This window comes from Leuciscus leuciscus (genome assembly GCF_965113295.1).
Source record: "Leuciscus leuciscus genome assembly, chromosome: 4".
Classification (NCBI taxonomy): Eukaryota; Metazoa; Chordata; class Actinopteri; order Cypriniformes; family Leuciscidae; genus Leuciscus; species Leuciscus leuciscus.
Genome location: NC_138728.1, coordinates 3,876,243 through 3,899,883, shown reverse-complemented (window position 1 = coordinate 3,899,883; position 23,641 = coordinate 3,876,243). Strand labels below are relative to the sequence as shown.

At 36.3% G+C, this 23,641-nt stretch overlaps 1 protein-coding gene across 5 annotated transcripts in view; it reads right to left on the bottom strand.

The window, feature by feature from the left end:
- Positions 1 to 23,641, bottom strand: part of osbpl8 (oxysterol binding protein-like 8) — a 77,405-nt gene that overhangs the window by 27,449 nt on the left and 26,315 nt on the right. For 2 of the 5 annotated variants that reach the window (XM_082168346.1, XM_082168347.1), the window contains exons 3-4: positions 11,464 to 11,500; positions 8,836 to 8,976 (exon numbers count right to left, since the gene is read on the bottom strand). In XM_082168346.1, coding sequence (XP_082024472.1) covers positions 8,836 to 8,976; positions 11,464 to 11,500 — 178 coding nt within the window. Of the gene's footprint in view, positions 1 to 8,835; positions 8,977 to 11,463; positions 11,501 to 20,736; positions 21,006 to 23,641 lie in introns of those variants that run through there. The other 3 variants (XM_082168350.1, XM_082168351.1, XM_082168349.1) reach the window with 3 other exon arrangements.

Genomic DNA, 23,641 nt, shown 5'->3' with positions numbered 1-23,641 from the left:
GATGGAAGGATGGATAAAGGGATATATATAGGGATGGATGGATGGATACAGGGATGGATGGATGGATGGATAAAGGGATGGATACAGGGATGGATGGATGGATAAAGGGATGGATGGATGGATGGATAAAGGGATGGATACAGGGATGGATGGATGGATAAAGGGATGGATGGATGGATAAAGGGATGGATATAGGGATGGATGGAAGGATGGATAAAGGGATATATATAGGGATGGATGGATGGATAGTTTTTATTTTATATATTTTGGTAAGGACAAAAAAAAGTGTTGTATTCCATATACACATATACTGTACATATACATGTATATATAGCAAAGTAAAAAACACTGATCTTTTCCTGCATTCTTTCGGCAAAATTAACCTTTATTTTTTTTCATTCTCAGTATTCTCAAATTACACCGTGATGTTTTATTTAAATCAGCATAAATGAGATGACAATACTATAAAACTCTCATAAATACTTTCCATTTACATAATATATTTCCCATTATAGTATTAAGAAAGAGATTTGTACACATTATGAAAATTAAAATTGTGCTTGATGTGCTTAAGCTAAATGTCATGAAAATAATGTGAAATGCAAAAGCACATACAGTATATATACATGTATGCAAATTATAATTAGAAATATGACTTGTTCTTAAAACATATTAATAAGCCTTTTGTCAGATTCACTCAATGACTGAATCATTGCATGTTTCTATATTTTTGTGACGGTGACTCAGATCGGATTTTCTCTTTCCTTGTCTCTCTTCCAGAGATCCTGTATTAGAGAATGTTTAATGAAGGATGCTGTAGCTGAACATCTAAAACACATTCACGCCTCCTTCTCCTTCTCAGTGCCGGTGAAAACAGAATCAATCACACTATGAACTGTCAAATCTCATTCGGCGAAGATACAGCCACATATACATCCATCTCTCACGAGCCTTTCATATAACTCAAAGGTTTTATACGGTACTAAAGCAGGTTTATACTGTACTAAAACAATGTTACAGAGCCAAATCAAACTTACCATAGTCTCAAACTTAGGTTACAATGCTAACTTTTCCAATCTAGCATCATTACGGACAGTAACGGACAATAAGAAACATTACATGGTGAAATTTAATACTTAAAGCTCGTATTTTTCAAATCACTAACCTAAGCTCTACATGAGCAAGCACCACTAATTAAATATACATATGCATAAAATCTACATAAGCCAGTCAAAGATGCCTAAGTACGGGGAATTAGTTTGAATCCCTGAACCTAACTATGACGAAAACAGCACTAACAAGCTGTGCTAAACAATCCTAGTCACACTCGGATCCAGGGCTGCACAATATATAAAAATTATCGAAATATCGCAAATGTATATATCGCGATATGCATATCGCAACGGCTTGCAATAACTGGGGTCATGAACAACATACAAAGAGAAAATATCTCACTGCTCTTGTCTAAATAACTTTTGTAGCTTTAATAAGAATCAGTATCCATTTAATTCATACAGTGAAAACTAAGCAGTGTTTTATTTAACAACAGAAACTAAACAATCCTAATGTAGGCCTTCCTGAACCCCTAAACCCTTTGGTTTACACTGATGTTAAAATAACACTTCTTCTGCTACAGTAAAACACTGATGTTGACTTTCAGAAGTTGTAGGGATGTTTTCTTGCCACAAAAAGAATGTGAAACACGTATGTAGGTTATATAATTTTAAGATAATTTAGGTTATTTGACACACTTTAAGCATTATCGCATATCGAATATCGCATTATTTAATAAGTTATCGCATATCGCATTTTTTCTTCAATATCGTGCAGCCCTACTCGGATCCAAATGGGGGGGGGGGGAGTGATTTTCTTCAAGTCAATTTAGAAGCTGTTTGCGAACAGGAGTTTGAGTTGGTCTCAGACTGTGAAGCTCTAAAGCTCAGTACAGCGTACAGTGTTTCTGGTCAGTGGACTGGAGAGGAGCTCCAGATGAATCAGAGTAAAGGATAAAGCAGTTCAAGAGGCTTTTAAACACTTTTTTTCCTTTCCAATCATAATTCACACTGGGCATCTTAACCAATCAGAGCATTCCTCCCAGAGTCTTGCTGATGTCACTCTGAAGTTGCTAGGCAACAGTCTCACCAAAAAGAACCAGGAGCACCAAACGGATGAGACAGCAGGATGGCTGTGAATGATGCCCTGATTAACATAACTAATTAAGATGCTCTGGTGGATGTATAATTCAAAGCCTATTGCTCATTATCTTGTGCTGAATGGAAGTTATGCTTCATTTGAGCGGCATTTAACAACCCAAGACCTCTCTCTCTCTCTTTCTCTCTCTCTCTCTACTGACCAACCAGTCTATTTACCGACCTGTCTGTCTATCTATCCATCCATCTATCAATCTGTCTATCCATCCATCCATCCATGTTTCTACAGATCTATCTATCCATCTATCTGTCTATGTATCTACAGATCTATCAATCAATCTGTCTATCCATCCATTAATCCATCCATCTATCCATGTCTCTACAGATCTATCTATCCATCTGTCTATCTATCCATATCTCTGTCTATGTATCAGAACTATTTATCAGTCTGTCAATCCATCCATCCATTCATCCATCCATGTATCTACAGATCTATCTATCCATCTATCTGTCTATGTATCTACAGATCTATTAAACAATATGTCTATCCATCCATCAATCCATTCATCCATCCATCCATCTCTCTACAGATCTATCTATCCATCTGTCTATCTATCCATCCATCCATTCATCCATGTTTCTACAGATCTATCTATCCATCTGTCTATCTATCCATCCATCCATCCATCCATGTTTCTACAGATCTATCTATCCATCTATCTGTCTGTCTATGTATCTACAGATCTATCAATCAATCTGTCTATCCATCCATCCATTAATCCATCCATCTATCCATGTCTCTACAGATCTATCTATCCATCTGTCTATCTATCCATCTATCTGTCTATGTATCTACAGATCTATCAAACAATCTGTCTATCCATCCATCAATCCATTCATCCATCCATCCATATCTCTACAGATCTATCTATCCATCTGTCTATCTATCCATCCATGTATCTACAGATCCATCCATTAATCCATTCATCCATCCATGTATCTACAGATCTATTTATCCATCTATCTGTCTATGTATCTACAAATCTATCAATCAATCTGTCTATCCATCCATCACTCAATCCATTCATCCATCCATCCATGTCTCTACAGATCTATCTAACCATCTATCTATCCATCCATCTATTTGTCTATGTATCAGACCTATCTATCAATCTGTCTATCCATCTTTCCATCCATGTATCTACAGATCTATATATCCATCTATATATCTACAGATCCATCCATCCATCGGATTCAGGAATTTGGCTACACTCTACTACACTCTAGCCATTTGGTCTTGAGCCCATCAGGAGAGTCTTTACGGGCTGATTGTGTCTCTGAATTACGTGATATGGCAGGCGAGTCAACGGCTAACTTCAGCAGGTATCTCTGCTGGTAATCCGTAAAGCTAGCGAGCACAATCAAACACGGCAGGCGATGTTCCTTTAGCCGAAGATTGGTGAAAACATGCCCACTTTAGCTCTGAGCCGTAAGCTGTGCGCTGATGACGGCAGTCATAGATCTGGAGGAATTCCTCTGAGGACGAGGATCTGTTTATCCACGGTGGAGGGGGAAGTCAGACCATCTGACCCACACACACATATAGTAAACTATGTGGAAAAACACCCGAGGAGGTCAACACCATGTTAATCTTTTCCATAAAAAGCCACCTGATTTGTACTCAAGTGCAGTCTGTCCCTTTAATTCTTAAACCCTTTGTATCTTATTTTGTGCTACGTTCATTGAGCTCGATTCATTTTCTCAGTAGTGTGTGTTATCTGCAACAGTCAGTGTGTGTGAGAGAGTTTTTGTAGTAACCTGAGCAGGTGTGGGAATTCCTCATGCGAAACTGATCTCCGCAAGAAAAACAGTTACGGTTTGAACTCTTTCCCACTCAACTAATGAGTAACTCCGCAGGTTAAACTGAACTAGCGTATTAGTGTCAGCAGCAGCCGAGCGGTTAATGATTCAGACCACTGTACTATTCACAAAGACGATTCAGGGAACCGTATAACTGTGCTTGTGGCTGTAACGAGTGGTTGACTATAGTTTACGCGATCCTTAGATGACAGCAAAGTAATCTAAATGTACAGTACAGGCCAAAAGTTTGGAAACATTACTATTTTTAATGTTTTTGAAAGAAGTTTCTTCTGCTCATCAAGCCTGCATTTATTTGATCAAAAATACAGAAAAAAACTGTAATATTGTGAAATATTATTACAACTTAAAATAATAGTTTTCTATTTGAATATACTTTAAAAAATAATTAATTTCTGTGATGCAAAGCTCAATTTTCAGGATCATTACTCCAGTCTTCAGTGTCACATGTGACATCCAGTCTATCACATGATCCTTTAGAAATCATTCTAATATTCTGATTTATTATGAGTGTTGGACACAGTTCGGCTGCCTAATATATTTGATGAATAAAAGGTTAAAAAGAACTGCATTTATTCAAAATAAAAAAATATTTTCTAATAATATAAATCTTCTTTACTATCACTTTTTATCAATTTAACACATCCTTGCTGAATAAAAGTATTGATTTACTTCAAAAAAAGAAAGAAACAAAATTACTGACCCCAAATTACTGACCAGTAGTGAATATTGTTGTTACAAAAGATTTCTATTTGTAAAAAAAAATTTTTTTTTCTTCTTTTTATTCATCAAAGTATCCTAAAAAAGTATCACAGGTTATGAAAAAATATTAAGCAGCAGAACTGTTTCCAACTTTGACAATGAATCATCATATTAGAATGATTTCTAAAGGATCATGTGATAGACTGGAGTAATGATCCTGAAAATTCATCTTTGCATCACAGAAATAAATGATAATTTAAAGTATAATAAATTGAAAACCAATTATTTTAAATTGTAATAATATGTCACAATATTACTGTTTTTTTCTGTATTTTTGATCAAATAAATGCAGGCTTGATGAGCAGAAGAAACTTCTTTCAAAAACATTAAAAATAGTAATGTGTCCAAACTTCTGGCCTGTACTGTATAAATACGGAGAAAAAGCAAGCTCAGTTATCTAATATCAGCTGATATATGCTATATTGACCGATATACATTGAAAAACACTACAATTAGCCGATAACCACTAGAGTAGATGTATTGTGCATCGCATCCCTAACAAAAAAATAGAGAAGATATAAATTGTAAATTAAAAAAACTAAAATACCAGCCAACAAGTGCCCAGCATATTTTAACGTCAGTATTGTTTAAAAAGCATCCCAGGATGCACCTCATGACGCTGGTGGAATATAGCTCAAATATACGACTCCACATGAGTGATGAAATAAGAAAAAGCAACAAATATGATGCTTTCCGACAGCATGTGTTTGAGACCTGGTCGATGCACTAATGGTGCTAAAGTCTTCTGCATTGGAAGCCACTGGAAGCCTTATGCAATCCGGCTATGAGCCTGGATTACCAGCCTAACAAATAAGCGTTATGAGTCAGACAACATTTAATTCTACTAAACAAACCACCCAGACAACTAATATCCTCAAGAAACCAATCTCATCTGTCATCTTCAAGGTGAAATACTCCACCATAAAATCACTTTATGACATTTTAATGAGTAGATTTACTAAAACTTGAATTCTGTTCTCACCAGGTACCACTGCAGGCAAAGGAGGCTATAACTATACAAACAAACAACATGAAATAATTATACGAAGCATACTCTAACTAAGCATTAGAGTACTAGCACTAGTTAAGTACTTGCCTTGTGTGCAGGAAGATTAATATACAAGTCATTCATACAAAAAAGTTTTACGTCCAACCCTCTCCATTGACGATCAAACATTGATTGGTCCACAGACCTGCCATAATATTCCCAGACAGTAGACGAAATGAGAAAAGCATGCTCACGCCTGACCTCCCATATGCAAATTACCCTGCGTCTGATTGGCCACAGTGACGGAACATCTAGGAAAAGCAACGTCTGATTGGCTGAGCTGCGTTCTGTGTGTGCATATTAACCTCATTTACTGACGGGCTGTAATCCAATAAATCCAGGCCAAGCACACATGCTCTTGTCTCAAACAGAGCAAGAAGGCCAGTAAAGAGGATTTGTGCGCATCTCAGTTGGCGTACTGATGCTATTCCGGGTGCGTTCTCACCGGGAGAAAGCTGCGTCTCGTGTCGGGTTGCTGCTGAGAACGGCACTGAATAATTGAGTGAAACGTGGCCCACATCTGCAAGGTGAACTCACAATGAAACTTTCTATTATACATCTGTAATCATCAGAACACTCCCAAACTGCTGCGATTCATCCGAGAATATACAGGAGGTTGAATGGGCTTTCAAAAGAATGGCGAGGTGCAATTACTGTTGCTATGGAGACCTGACATGATGCGAGAGGGTTTCGAAGGCACTGAAAGGTTTTGTGCAGATGTGATGGTGTGTGTGTGTCAGCGTCAAGCCTTCCGGAACCATGAAAAACAACTGTCACGCCACACATATGACGCTCCAAATGCGACGCTTGAATCAGGGAACACACAACACACTCTACAAACAGGAACCCAGTGCATTTAATCAGATTAAAATCATCATTATAAAAGCCAAATCCTCTGAAAACATTAATAACTGCGGTGTACAGATGTGAGACTGGAGTGTGTGTGTGTGGCTGTAAATGACACAGGGATTATGGCGATCACATGGACACTCCATATACCATCACAGTGAGCGTGAACATTGACCGCACAGGACTGTCAAGGTCTAGCACCTTTTTGCTCTACTTTTTTGGTTTACAAGGACTACAATCAGAGATCGCTCTTATCAAACAATACCTTTATTATCTCTCAAACCCTAAAAAAGGATAAATAGATCAATTAAAATATACTAATAAAACAAAATGGTACATATAAAGTGCAGCACTGTGGACTGTGGACACTTTAAGTATGGGAACATTAACAAAGCCCTAGAAGAGAAGAGCATGACCTTCTTATACGATTCTTATTAAAGGGGTGGTATAATGCCCTTTTTACAAGATGTAAAATAAGTCTCTGATGTTCCCAGAGTGTGTATGTGAAGTTTTAGCTCAAAATACCACACAGATATTTTTATATAGCATGTTAAAATTGTCACACCGTTTTGTGTCTGTCCCTTTAAATGCAAATGGGCTGCTGCTCCCGGCACAGGGGGCGGAGCTTCAAGAGCTTGTGTCCTTTTACCTCACACACACATGAACTGGGAATTTCAAAAACTTTTAGCCTTTTATGTTCAAACCGGAGTCGGACAATGATGGAGAGACTCAAGAAGAAGTGACAACATGTAGAAGCAACAGAACATTTCTGAATGGTTAGTTGATGCATTTATGTAGTTTATGTGTAGTTAACTATCTTCTGGTCATTGATTAGCATATTCTGTCAAGATAATCTATAAATCGTGTTCCCGGGGGCGGGTTTTATGTAAATTTTAGGGTTGGTGATGTCACTAACCCGGGAGGAATGTGGTGTAGTCTCTACCAGCCGTTTGTTGTAGTCCTTAAAAAGCAATTTCTTTAAAAGCAAATATCTCCCTTTGCTTTGAACTTTGAGCGTTGTAACTTTGCAGATGTTGTTTATGCTCAAACAGCAACATTACACACTAACTAAAGTTAGAAAAGTGAAATCATAATCAACCACCCCTTTAAAAGACTAACAGAAGAAAACAGGATTCCACTATAATGGCTTGCTTGCGCTAAAATATAGTTTTTTTAAACTCAAATTACAGATATAAGGTATCCAAAATACTACTTACAACCTATTTAATAATAAATATTAAATACAAAGTTTGTAATGGCTATTATTATTCAGCAATTAACATTTTATATAATAATGTTGGTTTACTAATCCCCATAACAACTGAAAGGATACTATGACAAATATATTGCTTTCCTCATTCAAACTGCAGTCAATGAAGGAAGTGCTCAAAGAGTATCTTGCTAATAAAATAGTGTAAAGTGTAACCAGAAAGATTCACAACAGAACATTTCTGTGACATTTTTCAACTATTAAACTTGATTGCTTGATTTGATTTACATGACTTTAGGAACTGTGTTAATTAGAAACTAAACAATAAAAGGCTGCACATGTGTGTCCTGGTCTGGTTCATGACACTTCAGCAGCATCTAGTGGTGAAAACCAACACTAGACAGGGGAAAACTGCTCTGGAAAAGTCAACAAAGTGTTAAAGTCAAGACTAAAATCAGATGTGACTTTGCTTCTGGTGCTTCTGGTCCCGTTATGCATGATCTACTGTTGTTTTCAAAACCTTTTAGAATAATGTAATGAATATTTTGTACTGTAACGATTAACTAGATGTCCTCGTGCTCTGTGTATAGTGTAATATTGTATTGTATACATTGTTTGCCACTGTACACGTGTCTATTGTGCATATATCCTATACTTGTTATCCATACCATCATGCTGTGGAGATTGCACCACCTGTACACTTCATGTGTTCATGGTGTAATGCCAATAAAGTGATTTTTTTACCTCTCAAAACCACTTTACAGCTGATGTAACCAGGGAAATGTAACCTGTAAACTGAACTGGTCTGGGATCAGATTTCCACTCTCATGCAGATGCGACCTTTAAAAACGTTTCAGCCACAGAGCCTTCAGAGCCCCTAGAGACTTCTGGGGGAAACCCGTGTGTCCGCAGCCGTGGTGGTGTGTGTGTCCTCTTACCATGGGTGTAGCTGACGCCCGGGCTGAGGGAGGGGCTTGTGAGCAGGTCTTTACTGGGCGTGTGAAGCCCCGCCTCCTTCCCACGCTGACTCATCCTTCCCGGGGTCAGAAGCGCCGCATCATCACCGGGCATTAAGGCAGCTGTGGAAAAATAACGGAGAAAAGATGCATTTATAAAACAACTGAACGCTGAATCAGTGGCTGTTTTTCACACTACACACAGTTTTTTTTTAGGATTGTTCGGGTAAAATCTGGTTTTAAGGCAATACTCTACAGGCAAAAACATTTTTTTTGGTAACACTTTATTTTACAGTGTCCTTGTTACATATGTTACATCTACTTACCATTGTAGTAACAGTAAATTATGCATAATTACATGCAACTAACCCTCAACCAAATCCTAATCCTACACTAACCTTATAGTAAGTACATGTTGTTAATTATTATTACTCAGTACTTGAATATATAATTACATTGTAACAATGACACCTTAAAATAAAGGGTAACCCATTTTTTTAATGCACTGGTCAATTTTGAAATTTTGGGGTATTTGGCTTTTCATTACATGTTTATGTCTACTGAAAAGACACAATGAAAACACTTTACAATTAGGTTAATTAGTTAACATTAACTAACATGAAGTAACAATGATTGATACATTTGTTACTGTATTAGTTCATCTTTGTTAATGTTAGTTACTAAAAATACAGCTTTATTGCTTGTTCATGTTAGTTCACAGTGCATTAGCTAATGTTAACAAATACAACCTTTGATTTTAATAATGTATTAGTAAATGTTGAAATTAATATTAACTAAGATTAATAAATGCTGCAGAAGTATTGTTCATTCTTAGTTCATGTTAACTAATGAACCATATTGTAAAGTGTTACCAAAAAACATTTGAGTGTTTAATACACTATCTATTTGATGTCTGAAGATTTCATTTAAAATAATAATAATAATAATAATAATGTGTTTAATTTGTATAGCGCCTTTCCCAAGCTCAAGGACGCTTCACAATAACAGAGAGTCACTTCAAACATAATCAGTTAGATGGACTGTAGACATTTGCCAAGTCCAAGACATGAGCGATTGCAGTTGCATAACGCATAATGCAAACAGTCGAATACACACAGAAACCATAACGTTGTAATTACAGAGAGCAAAGCGGTCCAAAACAGTATTTAAACGAGTACTGTTAGAACAGGGAGTGTCGATGTGGATGTTAAAGTCACCAAACAAGATTAGTTAGGACGATGGAGCACAAGCTAACGTTAGCAGTTCATGGAGTTCGCAGAAATAAATCGTTCAAATGTATGGAGTGATGAAAAGAGATCAACTTTAAACTCAATATATCAATCAAATAAATCCTGGCTTCATCCAATGTTTAGCTTTCTGTTCTGGAAATGTATGCAAATGAGTGCATATTTAATTAGATAATGCTGCATTTGCATTTCAGAAAACTAGTACAAAATGTTTTGAAACTTAATTGGGGAAGTATTGTGAAATCTAGGAGTTATTTTTTTATACCCAATTCTTAGGGCACCTTAAATGGATTTTAACACTGTGATTCTTTTGATTTCAAATGACAAAAGAAATTAAATAGCTTTGAGTTGCATACACCAAAAAGCCATATTTTTTTGCTGTCCGTCTGACTCCGAGATGCAGATTTTGTTGTACAGCGCTCCCTCTAGTGGCCAACGCACAGAATCAAAACAGGCAAAATTATTACATGGCATTGTGCTGAAACTCTTATCTGCAATACTATTATTAATTTTCTCACTGCAACAAGATTGCCGTAAATCAGTAATGATTGTGTTTGTGCACGTCTTCAGCTGAAAAAATGAAATGCACGTCAAAATCTGCATAAGAATGACCTAATGACGCAGTGGAAAATGTGTAAGGGGAAATAACACAAGCTTCTTGTGAATACGTACATAGCACACACACACACACACACACACACACACACACACACACACACACACACACACACACACACACACACACACACACACACACACACACACACACACACACACACACACACACACACACACACTACTTAATGTGATTTAAAAAAGTAAAAGAGAAGCTGAATCATTTTTATGCTAATCATTCATTAGAGATGCTTGTTTGAGATGAAATCTGAATATTTTACCATCATCACTGAAACTGTGAAACTAATTACTAATGAGCCAATTAACCAAACAGCCATGTAAGAACATATAACACACACACACACACATTTTCAATAAACATAGTTTTGCATGATTTATAAGCTGTTTTACTCATGAGGACCAAAAAATGTCCCCATTAGGATTTCAGATATTGTGGGGACATATTATCCCCATAATGTAGGGTTTACCTGAACACCACACACACACACACACACACACACACACACACACACACACACACACACACACACACACACACACACACACACACACACACACACACACACACACAACAGATGACACACACACACACACACACACACACACACACACACACACACACACACACACACACACACACACACACACAACAGATGACACACACACACACACACACACACACACACACACACAACAGATGACACACAGGTGAATGTCAGCTTCTTACCTGTGGTGACAGGGTTCTCTCTGCTCTCTGCATGATGCTGAACACACAGACACACACACACACACACACACACACACACACACACACACACACACACATCAAGGGTCCGCCAGGCAGTGTTGGTTTTGGTGTTGGTGAGATTTTGTGCGTTGTGACACGTTGGCAGCAGACAGACAGACGGCATGGGAAAAAAGGACAAAAAAAGACAAACAGGGGAAAAAAGAAAAGCAGCATTAGTTAAAAATGACAAACACAATGACACATAAGACACTGGCAACAAAATCAAACTGAACAGACACTAAGCAACACACACACACACACACACTCCGGACAATGTGGATTAGCACAGATTATAACTCTGGGATTCTAATTGGTCGGCACATCTGTCAATCACAGCACGACAAACTCACTTGTGACAGTAATTGGCAAATGAAGCCGGTTTGAGGTCATGTAAGTTATCGTTTGAGTAATAAAGATGTCAGAGGATGGGTGGATGGGTGTAATTGAATTAAACCTACAGAACGTGTTCATGTTAATGCCCTCATCATGAGCACGAGTGACACCTCAGATCGTGAGGACTGCTGTTCATTAGCTTGCATAATCAAAAAGAACATATTTGGCATTTAACTAACTAGTCTAATCATGTCCGTCTGTCTGAATTAACGATAAACCAGCCTACCTAATCTGTTACAATATTTTAGCTCTGTACAAATATAATTTAATAACAGTTAGAGCGGATTGAAAAGCTCAAGGATTTATGATGTTTGACCACTTATGACAGTATCAAAGCCGTTTCAGCATTACTGGGATTAAGGATATAAAACACAGAATCAATCCAAAAAAAAAAGCCTCTTTCACTTTGAATAAATAAATAAATAAATAAATAACAATAACCAGAATAAACGGAATAAATAAGTCGAAGTTGAAGTAATAAAATTACTAAAACTGAAATAATTATTTTAGTTAAGTTAAAGCTAAATAAAAATAAAAAAAATAAAAAAAACACTTACTAAACTGAATATATAAAACCAATTCAAAATATTAATAAATACTATAATAGTATGTAATAATACCAAAACAACACTGCAGAAGGTCATCTGGCTATTTAATGTAAAGAGAAGACATGAACGCTATAATATACAATGCACATACTGCACTACTAGTAGTATCCCATTCTCCAGCTCAGCCAATGAGAGCGACTGAAGCCGTTCTTATCAAAACATATTTCTATCATGAACAACGGCATGTTTTCATTGCACAGCCGGAAAAGCATCTGTTCGATAATCCTTAAACAACTCGATGTCGGCTCCGCTTCCTCCTGCAAGAAGCGTCCAGCATCTGTGTTGATGTTACTGCCCATGCTCGTCTATTCTGTTTCCTGACGCCCTCGGTGATAAAACCGTAAGTTGAGCAACAACTTCCTGATGATTCTGAAGGCCTCAAAAGTTCCCATACAACTGTAGTGATCATCTGAGCCACTTAACCAAACCATGGCTTACTTTCATTAGGCTATCTTCTAGACAACAGAGTGATGGGACATTTCTCCTTAAGAATTTGTTAAGATTTCACCCTGGACCACAAAACCAGTCACGAGTCGCACGGGAATATCTGTGGCAATAGCCAACAATACATTGTATGGGTCAAAATTATCGATTTTTCTTTTATGCCAAAAATCATTAGGATATTAAGTCAAGATTATGATCCATGAAGATGTTTTGTAAATTTCCTACCGTAAATATATAAAACTTTTATTTTTGTGAGTGAATGAGGCACAATCACGAACATAAACGAACAACTTTAAAGGCCATTTTCTCAATGTTTCGATTTTTTTGCACCTTCAGATTCCAGATGTTCAAATAGTTGTATCTCGTCCAAATATTGTCCTATCCTAACAAACCATACATCAAATGGAAAGCTTATCTATTCAGCTGTCATATGATGTATAAATCTCAATTTCAAAATTGTGACCTATGTGACTGGTTTTGTGGTCCAGGGTCACATGTTAGAATATTAAAAGGTGCACTCTGATTTGGCAGTCATCTTGAACTTGCCACATGCATCAAGCAAAAGCGTTTCGGCCATCAATGCCACGATTCAAAGCCAGCCCTCTTTAATTTATTCAGTGCGCAAAAGTGTCTGATAATAAGACGGTTAGCAAGAGAGTGCAAGTATTATTCAGCTGGTCATGTGACGTCGCCCCCCATGACGTCGGCTCATTACCATGTGAATGAAGCGTTTTTTAAAGTCTTTTATGACTGGAGTCTTCCTCTCATGTGAGCATACATCATTTTACACCGACTTTTAAAAAACACTGAACATTTATTTAGGCGTCAAACTTTTATTACAAATTGCAGAGTGCAATTATTTTGTTTTTACAGAAATTAATACTTTAATTTACCAAGGATGCATTAAACTGTTGAAAAGATGTAAACTATAACATTAACTATCATTTTACAAAAGCTTTTGATTTCAAATAAATGCCGTTTTAAAAAAAATTATTCATATCCTGATGAAAAATGTATCATGGTTTTCACACAAATATGAAGCAGCACGACTGTTTTCAACACTGATAATAATAATAAATGTTTCTTGAGCAGCAAATCATCATATTAAAATGATTTCTGAAGGATCATGTGACACTGAAGACTGGAGTAATGATGCTGAAAATTCAGCTTTGATCACAGGAATAAATCACATTTTACAATGTATTCAAATAGAAAACTGTCATTTAAAAAAAATTATATTTTACAAAATTACTGTTTATATTTTTTTAATAAATAGATGCAGCCTTGGTGAGCATAAGAGACTTTAAATATATATTAAAAAAATGAAAACGACCACAATAATTTTTTTGAATGAGAGTGTATGTATTCAGACTCACAAAGAAGTCAGTCGGTACATTCTCAGATTGCAGAACGAACTAAATGCTGATGTAATGCTGACGTTCTCAAGGTTTCTCCGGACTCATATTTAGTTCTCCTGTGGTGCCGGTCTGATGCAAAATTATGGTAATGACACTCGATTCTGTCTGGAGGAATGAATCAATGCAATTGCTCATCACCAGCACCACATGGAGTCTGTTTACTCCCTCTTCAGCACTAAATATGAGAGGAAAAATCAACATAATACTGCTAAATGAATTTACATATGGTCAAACAGAGCTGAACATATGATCAAATTAGGCAAGATATACAACGAACATGCAAGGCCCAAACATGGTGAAAATGATCCTCCAAATAGCATCCAGCACATCGATCCAATCAATCCGTGCATCAGCGGGTTTCTTCTGAGCTTCCTCAAGCTTTGACTCATTCAAAGTCAATATACTCACATAGTGGGCAAAATGAATGACCTAAACACACACACACACACACACACACACACACACACACACACACACACACACACACACACACACACACACACACAGATACCCTGATAACTCCTAAAAATCAGCTAATTGGATTAACCTGTTTACATACAAACCTATAACCTGGCAACGCAAGTAAACCACGTTTACTATACTTTATATATATATATATATATATATAAATTATATTTAGATATATATACTGACGTCAAATAGTCATCATTCTTGTATCAGACTCATGAGTATTTCATTAGTTATGTGAGATGTGATGTTCAATAAATAAGCAGTATTTTGACTGCACTTCAAGTTGCACGAGATGAGAACATATTTATATTATATTTTATATTTCTATAATTGCTTGGGTCAAGAAAGAGTCGGAGTTTGCGATATATCTCCTCCTCCAGTTCCACAAACGCTCGCTCTGTCTAGATGCACTTAAATTACCAGCAAGGTTGGTTTTCTGTAACGTATCACACATGCGCACTTCAATAAACCAACAGAATTCTGGTTGAGTTAGTTAGTAGTTTGTTAAAGGATTAGTTCACTTAAAAAAAAAAAAAATTGCAGATAATTTACTCACCCCGATGTCAACCAAAATATCTGTGTCTTTCTTTCATTAGTCAAAAAGAAATTAAGGTTTTTGAGGAAAACATTCCAGGATTTTTCTCCATATAATGGACTTCAATGGCAACCAACTATACCAATGTTCAAAGAAGGTTAAAATGTCCGTCTCAATGCAGCTTCAAAGTCTCTACATGATCCCAGTCCAGAAATAAGGGTCTTATCCAGCGGAACGATGATTTAAAAAAAAAATATATATATATATATATATATATTTAAGCTTTTTAACCACAAATGCTTGTTGTGTACCATCTCTGAGATGCGCCACGCATTGCGTCATCACGTTGGAAAGGTCACGCGTCACGTCATCTATCTAAGTTATTTGTCTATGTACTCCGGTTCAAAAAGGTTGGGAAGGGCGAAAAACTCCATCTCATTTTCTCCTCCAACTTCAAAATCATCCGACATCTTTGTTTTAATTTATTATTTATTTTTCGTGACCTTTCCAACGCGATGACGTAATACTTGGCGCATCTCAGAGATGGTACAAGACTGGAATTTGTGGTTAAAAAGTGTATAATTGTTTTTTTTAGAAAATTACCAATCGTTTCGCTAGATAAGACCCTTATTTGTGGACTGGGATCGTGTCGAGACTTTAAAGCTGCATTGAGACGGACATTTGAACCTTCTTTGAACATTGGAATAGTTGGTTGCCATTGAAGTCCATTCTGTGTAGAAAAATGCTGGAAAGTTTTCCTCAAAAACCTCAATTTCTTTTCGACTGAAGAAAGAAAGACACGGATATTATATTAGTAAATTATCAGCAAAAATGTTTTTGAAAGTGAACTAACCTTTTAAACTGGCGGTTATGGTAAGAGGCGGGACATTTCCCAAACACGCTTGAAGCACTTGACCAATCACAACACACTGATCCAGCCGACCAATCAGAGCACATTGTACTTTTCAGAAGGAGGGGCTTCATAGAGACAGGAACTAAACAGAGCGTTACTGACAGACTGGGAAGAGACGAGCTGCAACAATTTTACTTTAAAGCATGAAAACCTATTCCAGCAGAGCCCAAAAACAAAATCAAGACTGATGTAAAAGTGCATAAATGGTCCCCTTTAAGCCATTTATGATGACCTTACTCTGATAAAGAAATTTTTTTACACGACCACGACCACATACATGCAGAACGTGCATGTAAACGCGCTTAATGAATGTTATTTAACTAAATACAGTCAGAGGAGTATTTTGTAATTCAAGGTGCATCATGTGACTGGACTAAGAAAGAATATTTCCCAGATGCACATTTTCTCACTGATTAATCTAAAGGTGCTTTCGACACTCGGCTCAGCGGTCTTGTTTAAAGTTTAACTATGTTTCATACCCCAGCTGCCAACATTTTGTGAAACCACCTTGATTTACAGTCCCGTAAACGACTGTTTAAGCATCGTCTGGATGAGTCAAACGGCCTGCGAAAACAAAGACGACAGCTGATGTTTTAAACCCTCAGCATTCGGGTGTTTTCCAGCAAATCCACAGGGAGATTAATGTGAAACACTCAAGAGCATTCGACGTCCGCTCGCATGCACAAACACACGTGGATTTCAGCAGAAGTCACAGTCGACGGGCCGATACGTGATTCCTGCTGGATCAGCACTGGCGTGACCTTAACAACCAAGTCACTGAAAAAACAACAAGCAAAACCCCACAGAAGCATCGACAGCCAGAGCAGAAGATTTCTGAAACACCTAGAAAGAGTCGTCACTCATCCGGAGGCGGCATAGTCGGTCCTGAGGGCACAATTACAGAGAAATAAAGCACTTTTAAAGCACTCAACAAAAGCTTTTAGGAATGTGCAAAACTCTTTTCAGCCGTTCAGGCAAACCACCGACTAGATGATTTTAATATATGTATTGCACATTCTTTTTGGTCTTTTGAAAGTCATGGATAATTAGGCTGTTAGCATGAGACGTGCATTCAAAAATAGCTTTAAGGAATAACTTGTAACTAGACTCAATCTTAAAAGCAAAATGATTGCGACAGGGCAAAAACTGCACAGAAATCAGACATAAATTGAATTCTAGATACAGGGGATTATACTCATTGTTTACGGGACTGACACGCAATCAAAGCCTATTGGTTTAAAAGGAGTCGCATATTTGGTTTGGTCTTGAAGTTCTTCTTACATTTAGCTGTTTTTAACGTGCTAACTTTTGCTGCCAGAACATTTTTAGTCCATCTTTCTGTATATTCTCCACTGTTTCTGTTGATCCAACTTTCTGAATGATTATTATATTTTAAGAGATTACATTTTTGGGTTGTTGTGCAAGGAAAAACATAATCAAACAATGTGTAAAATTATATTTATATAGCCAGGCAGGAGCCTTGGTTAAATGGGCGTAAGTGGTATGCGATAATAGCTAAAACTCAGTTTTGTTGAAACCTGCCTTTCAATGTTACACAACTTGGTCGAATGGTAATGTATTTCACTTCATTAATATTCATGAGCTGCTGATCTTTATTCATGCTCCTGCTTGCTTGCTTATAAATGCATTTCCTGTTCGTTAGATAAGTAATAATCCAGTAATCGTGTAAACAAACTGAGGGATGCACTACAATTATTGACTATACAGCCATTGACAGCATTATATAAATGCTGAAAATATTTATTTGGTGTTTATGTTTAGACTCTTTTACAGTCAAAAACTCTTCTATTGCATACAGTACAGGCCAAAAGTTTGGACACATTACTATTTTTAATGTTTTTGAAAGAAGTTTCTTCTGCTCATCAAGCCTGCATTTATTTGATCAAAAATACAGAAAAAAAATGTAATATTGTGATATATTATTACAATTTAAAATAATTGGTTTTCAATTTATTATATTTCTGTGATGCAAAGCTGAATTTTCAGGATCATTACTCCAGTCTATCACATGATCCTTTAGAAATCATTCTAATATTCTGATTTATTATGAGTGTTGGACACAGTTCTGCTGCCAAATATATTTGATGAATAAAAGGTTAAAAAGAACTGCATTTATTCAAAATAAAAAAATATTTTCTAATAATATAAATCTTTTTTACTATCACTTTTTATCAATTTAACACATCCTTGCTGAATAAAAGTATTGATTTATTTCAAAAAAAGAAAGAAAAAAAATACTGACCCCAAATTACTGACCAGTAGTGTATATTGTTGTTACAAAAGATTTCTATTTTTAAAACATTTGCTTCTTTTTCTTTTTTTTTACTTTTTATTCATCAAAGTATCCTAAAAAAGTATCACAGGTTATGAAAAAATATTAAGCAGCAGAACTGTTTCCAACTTTGATAATGAATCATCATATTAGAATGATTTCTAAAGGATCATGTGATAGACTGGAGTAATGATCCTGAAAATTCAGCTTTGCATCACAGAAATAAATGATAATTTAAAGTATAATAAATTGAAAACCAATTATTTTAAATTGTAATAATATATCATAATATACATTATTTTTTTTATTTTTTTTGATCAAATAAATGCAGGCTTGATGAGCAGAAAAAGCTTCTTTCAAAAACATTAACAATAGTAATGTGTCCAAACTTTTGGCCTGTACTGTAAGCAAATAAGCGTTTTTGGTAACAAGAATGCTAAAAGAGAAAGAAAACACAGACTGGTGTATACCGTATCAATCTATCACCGGGATGCTTTCAAGCGCTTCTCATTGGCTGGTAATGGGTCGGGATCCCTGTTGTTTTGGTCCAGGGATGGATCCTATTACCTCTGCCGTGTTCTCGCTGATCTCCAGTCAGCCTTAATATTGACCGATGGCCCATTTCAGATGGTGGGACAATTTTTAGCTCCAAATCTCCTTTAAATTGTGTTCTGTTTGACAGAACATTGCGGAGATACAGCAGTGTGGTAATGTCACTAAAGCACTTTCCATCTACTTCAGGGGAGGGAAGATGTCAATGAAGTCTGGGAAGGCGAACGCATCTGATCGGCTAATGCTGTCTGTCAGCTGGTGGGAGAGGAGTCAGCAAACACTTGCTAATGACAGACGTTTAACATCACACGCAGCTGACGTGGATGAGGTTCAGCTGACAACCGCAAGAAGATGCCAAACGATGAGATGCCAAGAAAAGAGGAATGGAAGAAAGGTGTAGTTTTACTGGCAATAAAAACAAACAGGAGGACAAATACTGATGGAAAATAAACAAATCTCGTTTTGCATTTAAAATGACCTGAGAGTGAGAGCGCTCTAGAAACATTGTTCACATGCTTATGATTTTTTTTTAAATGACAAAAACTCTCAAATAAATGAAATAATGGATAATATCTAGTAAAGAATAAAACATTTAGAAACATGTGTATGTATTTAATTTATAAAAAAAAAAAAAAAAAAAAAAAATATATAAATCCTTTCTAAAAATAATGCATAAAATAGTCTGAATTCTCAAATATATATTTGAATATTTGATAACTGAATGTCATTGTTTTATATATGAGAATATATACATATTTTAAATAGAATTATAAAGATATAATATTATTATACATATTAAGATTTAAGAATTCAATGTTTTGTTAAATATATTTACTAAACTTTTTTTTATACGTTTGAGAATTATATTTAATCAAATAACTTGTTAAAAAGGGGAACAAATTATATGTTAGATTGTAGTGAATCAGAATTTTCATATATTTTTTGGCCATCATGTCAAACACCATTTCGAAAAACATTTTCTTCAGAAAATGTACAAATCTAGTTTTCTATAGTTTTATTAACACACAGGCTGTGAGACTCGGGTCACGCATGAGACGGGACTTTCCATATAGATGATGTCCTGATACGGACACAGACACACACATTCCCAGAGGCCTGCTTTCTGAACAGTACGGTCATGCTTTGGCCAACCATCCGCAGACAAACCACTCGCACAGATTACCCAGCAGCTGTCTCGTGTCCAGAATTCACAACACACACACACACACACACACACACACACACACACACACACACACACACACACACACACACACACACACACACAATGCAAATGCTGTTACTCCAGCATCTAAAGTTGCAACATTACCAGAGCCCACAGATGAGCAGTAACTGTTCAGAAAGAACAAAAATATGAATCACACAACACTCCCATGTGCACGTCTAAAGCCCAACAAAATCACACAAGATCATTCAAGAGCACACATCATACTCATCACACACTCATACATCAGTGCAAGACTCAGGATCAACACAGAACGCCGCCTACACACCCAGCGATCCATCATCATCATCCGTCTGGATGTATCATGAGAGTAACAGAGAGAAACGGAGCCCTATCCTACCGTTAGCAAGCCAGAGCCGTCTGCGCAGACACAGAGATCATACAAACACACACACTGTGCGTGCCGGACAACACACTCGCTCTGTTCTCGCTCTCGAGCTGCACTGATCTACTCTTTCCCACACACTCCTTCATCTCAGACGCTGCTCCTCCCTGTTTCTCTTCCCTCTGTTGATCATTAAATGATCGTCTGTTTGCTCAGTGTTTCTCACGACTGGACAGTCAGTGAACTGGACACAACGAAAACTTAACACACACACACACAAACACACACACACACACACACACACACACACACACACACACACACACACACACACACACACACACACACACACACACACACACACACACACACACACACACACACACACACACTGATGTTTACATGACATGAAAAAAAAAGTTTTCTTTTTAGGAAGCGTTTTATTTTTATTATGATTTAATTAATTATTAGTTACTTTACGAAATTGTCTGTAAAACCCCAAACAAACTGAATAAAACTGGCATTTATAGAAAAGCAAAAAACATTATTAACTAATAATTTCTGTAAGGTCAGTAAGTTAATACTTCAATTCAGCAGGGATGCATTAACATGATTAAAAGTGATAGTTAAGGCATTTTTTTATGTTACAAAGTATTTCCATTTCAAATAAATACTTTTCTTTTGAACTTCCTATTAATAAAAAAAAAAATAATCAAATCAAATCATGTTTCAAGGTTTCCACAAAGATATGAAGCAGCATAACTAATCATCATATCAGAATGATTTCTGAAGGATCATGTGACACTGAAGACTGGAGTAATGATGCTGAAAACTCAGCTTTTCATCACAGGAATAAATTACATTTTACTGTTTTTTAATTTTTTAATCAAATAAATGCAGCTTTGGTGAGAATAAGAGACTTCTTTCAAAAACATAAAGGGAAGATCCAAAACTTGAGAACGGTATAGTGTCTGAATGGTTTATTTATGACAGTGCTGTTTACGTTCTGCCACACAGACACACAAAGTTCACCTAAAACAACTTATTTTATCATGTTCTCGTCGACCACGTTCTCTTAGACGGCATTCATTCAAACTTTCCCAAAAAGCTTATATTTATAAACCACCCTGAATATGCATAAGTTGACATGTGGATAATTGCACCAACCCATCATGACTCATTTTCCATGATCTGACTATTAATAATTCATATTTCATTCATTCATCCATTTTAAAACGAGCTATAAAACGCTTCATGAGGCCATTACAGAAAATACAGATTATAAAAACTCAAGTCACTTCACAATGTGATTAAAGACTATGGCGTCACTTTATATAATAATCAGTAAAAATAGAGGCTCATTAGAAAAATAATATGACGATATTGACAAACTATAAATAGCGGAAGTGTCAGAGCAAAATATAGATGATGTTCTGAACTTCAGTAGAAGTAATTACTCACAATATGCAAATACAAACAAATTAATTTACATAAACATGAGTCAAAGAGTCATGATGAGCAAATATCTTATTTTCTCAGACACTGCTGTCTAAATCAGACATCTCCACTGGTGTTTGTGCATCTGTATTTAGTCGAAACATCCCGTTCGTGGCCTCATACGGCTGACATCTACTCTCAGATACGAGACGCTCATCTGCCGAAGACAGGAAACCAGTGGCAGAGGTTTCCTGCCAAACACAGAGTTGTTGTCTTCCTCCATCTGATGTAAAATGATCACCAGCGTCATCCTGCGTTTCCTTATCAGTGCGCATATATAAACACATCAGACGAGGTCACGGGGTCACTCTGATGAAGCTATGATGACTATTAGACAGTTCAAACTTCATTAAAAGTATTTCAACTGTTTGATTGTGTTTCACATACTTTTGAATGGCAACAAACATACATAAAATGTTAATTAAATAAAAAAAAACTGAATATTTTTGGAGGTAAAGAAGTGAATGTTCATACAGTCACAGTCTCACTTCTATGGAAGCTTGTTTCCGCCACTGAATAATAAATAAATATTTTTATCTCACAATTCTGACTTTTTTTCTCACAATTGCGAGATATGAAGTCAGAATTGTGATAAATAAAGTCGCAATTCTGAGAAATAAATTCGCAACTATGAGATATAAAGTCGCAATTGCGAGATATAAAGTCGCAATTGCGAGATATATAGTCGCAATTCTGAGAAATAAAGTCGCAATTGCGAGATATAAAGTCGCAATTCTGAGATATAAAGTCGCAATTCTGAGAAATAAAGTCGCAATTGCGAGAAATAAAGTCGCAATTCTGAGAAATAGTCGCAATTCTGAGAAATAAAGTCGCAATTCTGAGAAATAGTCGCAATTCTGAGAAATAAAGTCACAATTCTGAAAAATAGTCGCAATTGCGAGATATAAAGTCGCAATTCTGAGAAATAAAGTCGCAATTGGGAGATATAAAGTCAGAATTGCATGATATAAAGTCGCAATTGCGTGTTATAAAGTCAGAATTGTGAGATATAAACTATTCTGAGGAAAAAAATAAAATAAATAATTCTGACTTTATATCTCACAATTCTGACTTTATATCATGCAATTCTGACTTTATATCTCACAATTCTGACTATATCTCACAATTCTGACTTTATATCATGCAATTCGTGATATCAAGTCAGAATTGTGAGATATAAAGTCCAATTCTGAGAAATAAAGTCAGAATTGTGAGATAAAAAGTCGCAATTATCTTTTTAAATGTTTTATTCTGTGGCGGAAACAAGCTTCCATACACTTCACTTCAGGTTGTGAATATAGGAAGCAGTCTCAAACACAAACTGAGCTCCAGTGCATCTTGGGATAGCACTCAGACCGAAAGTATGACAAACGATCCTGCAAATAAGGTCTGGCTCTCGGGTCAAGGTTTACTGGTTTTTCCA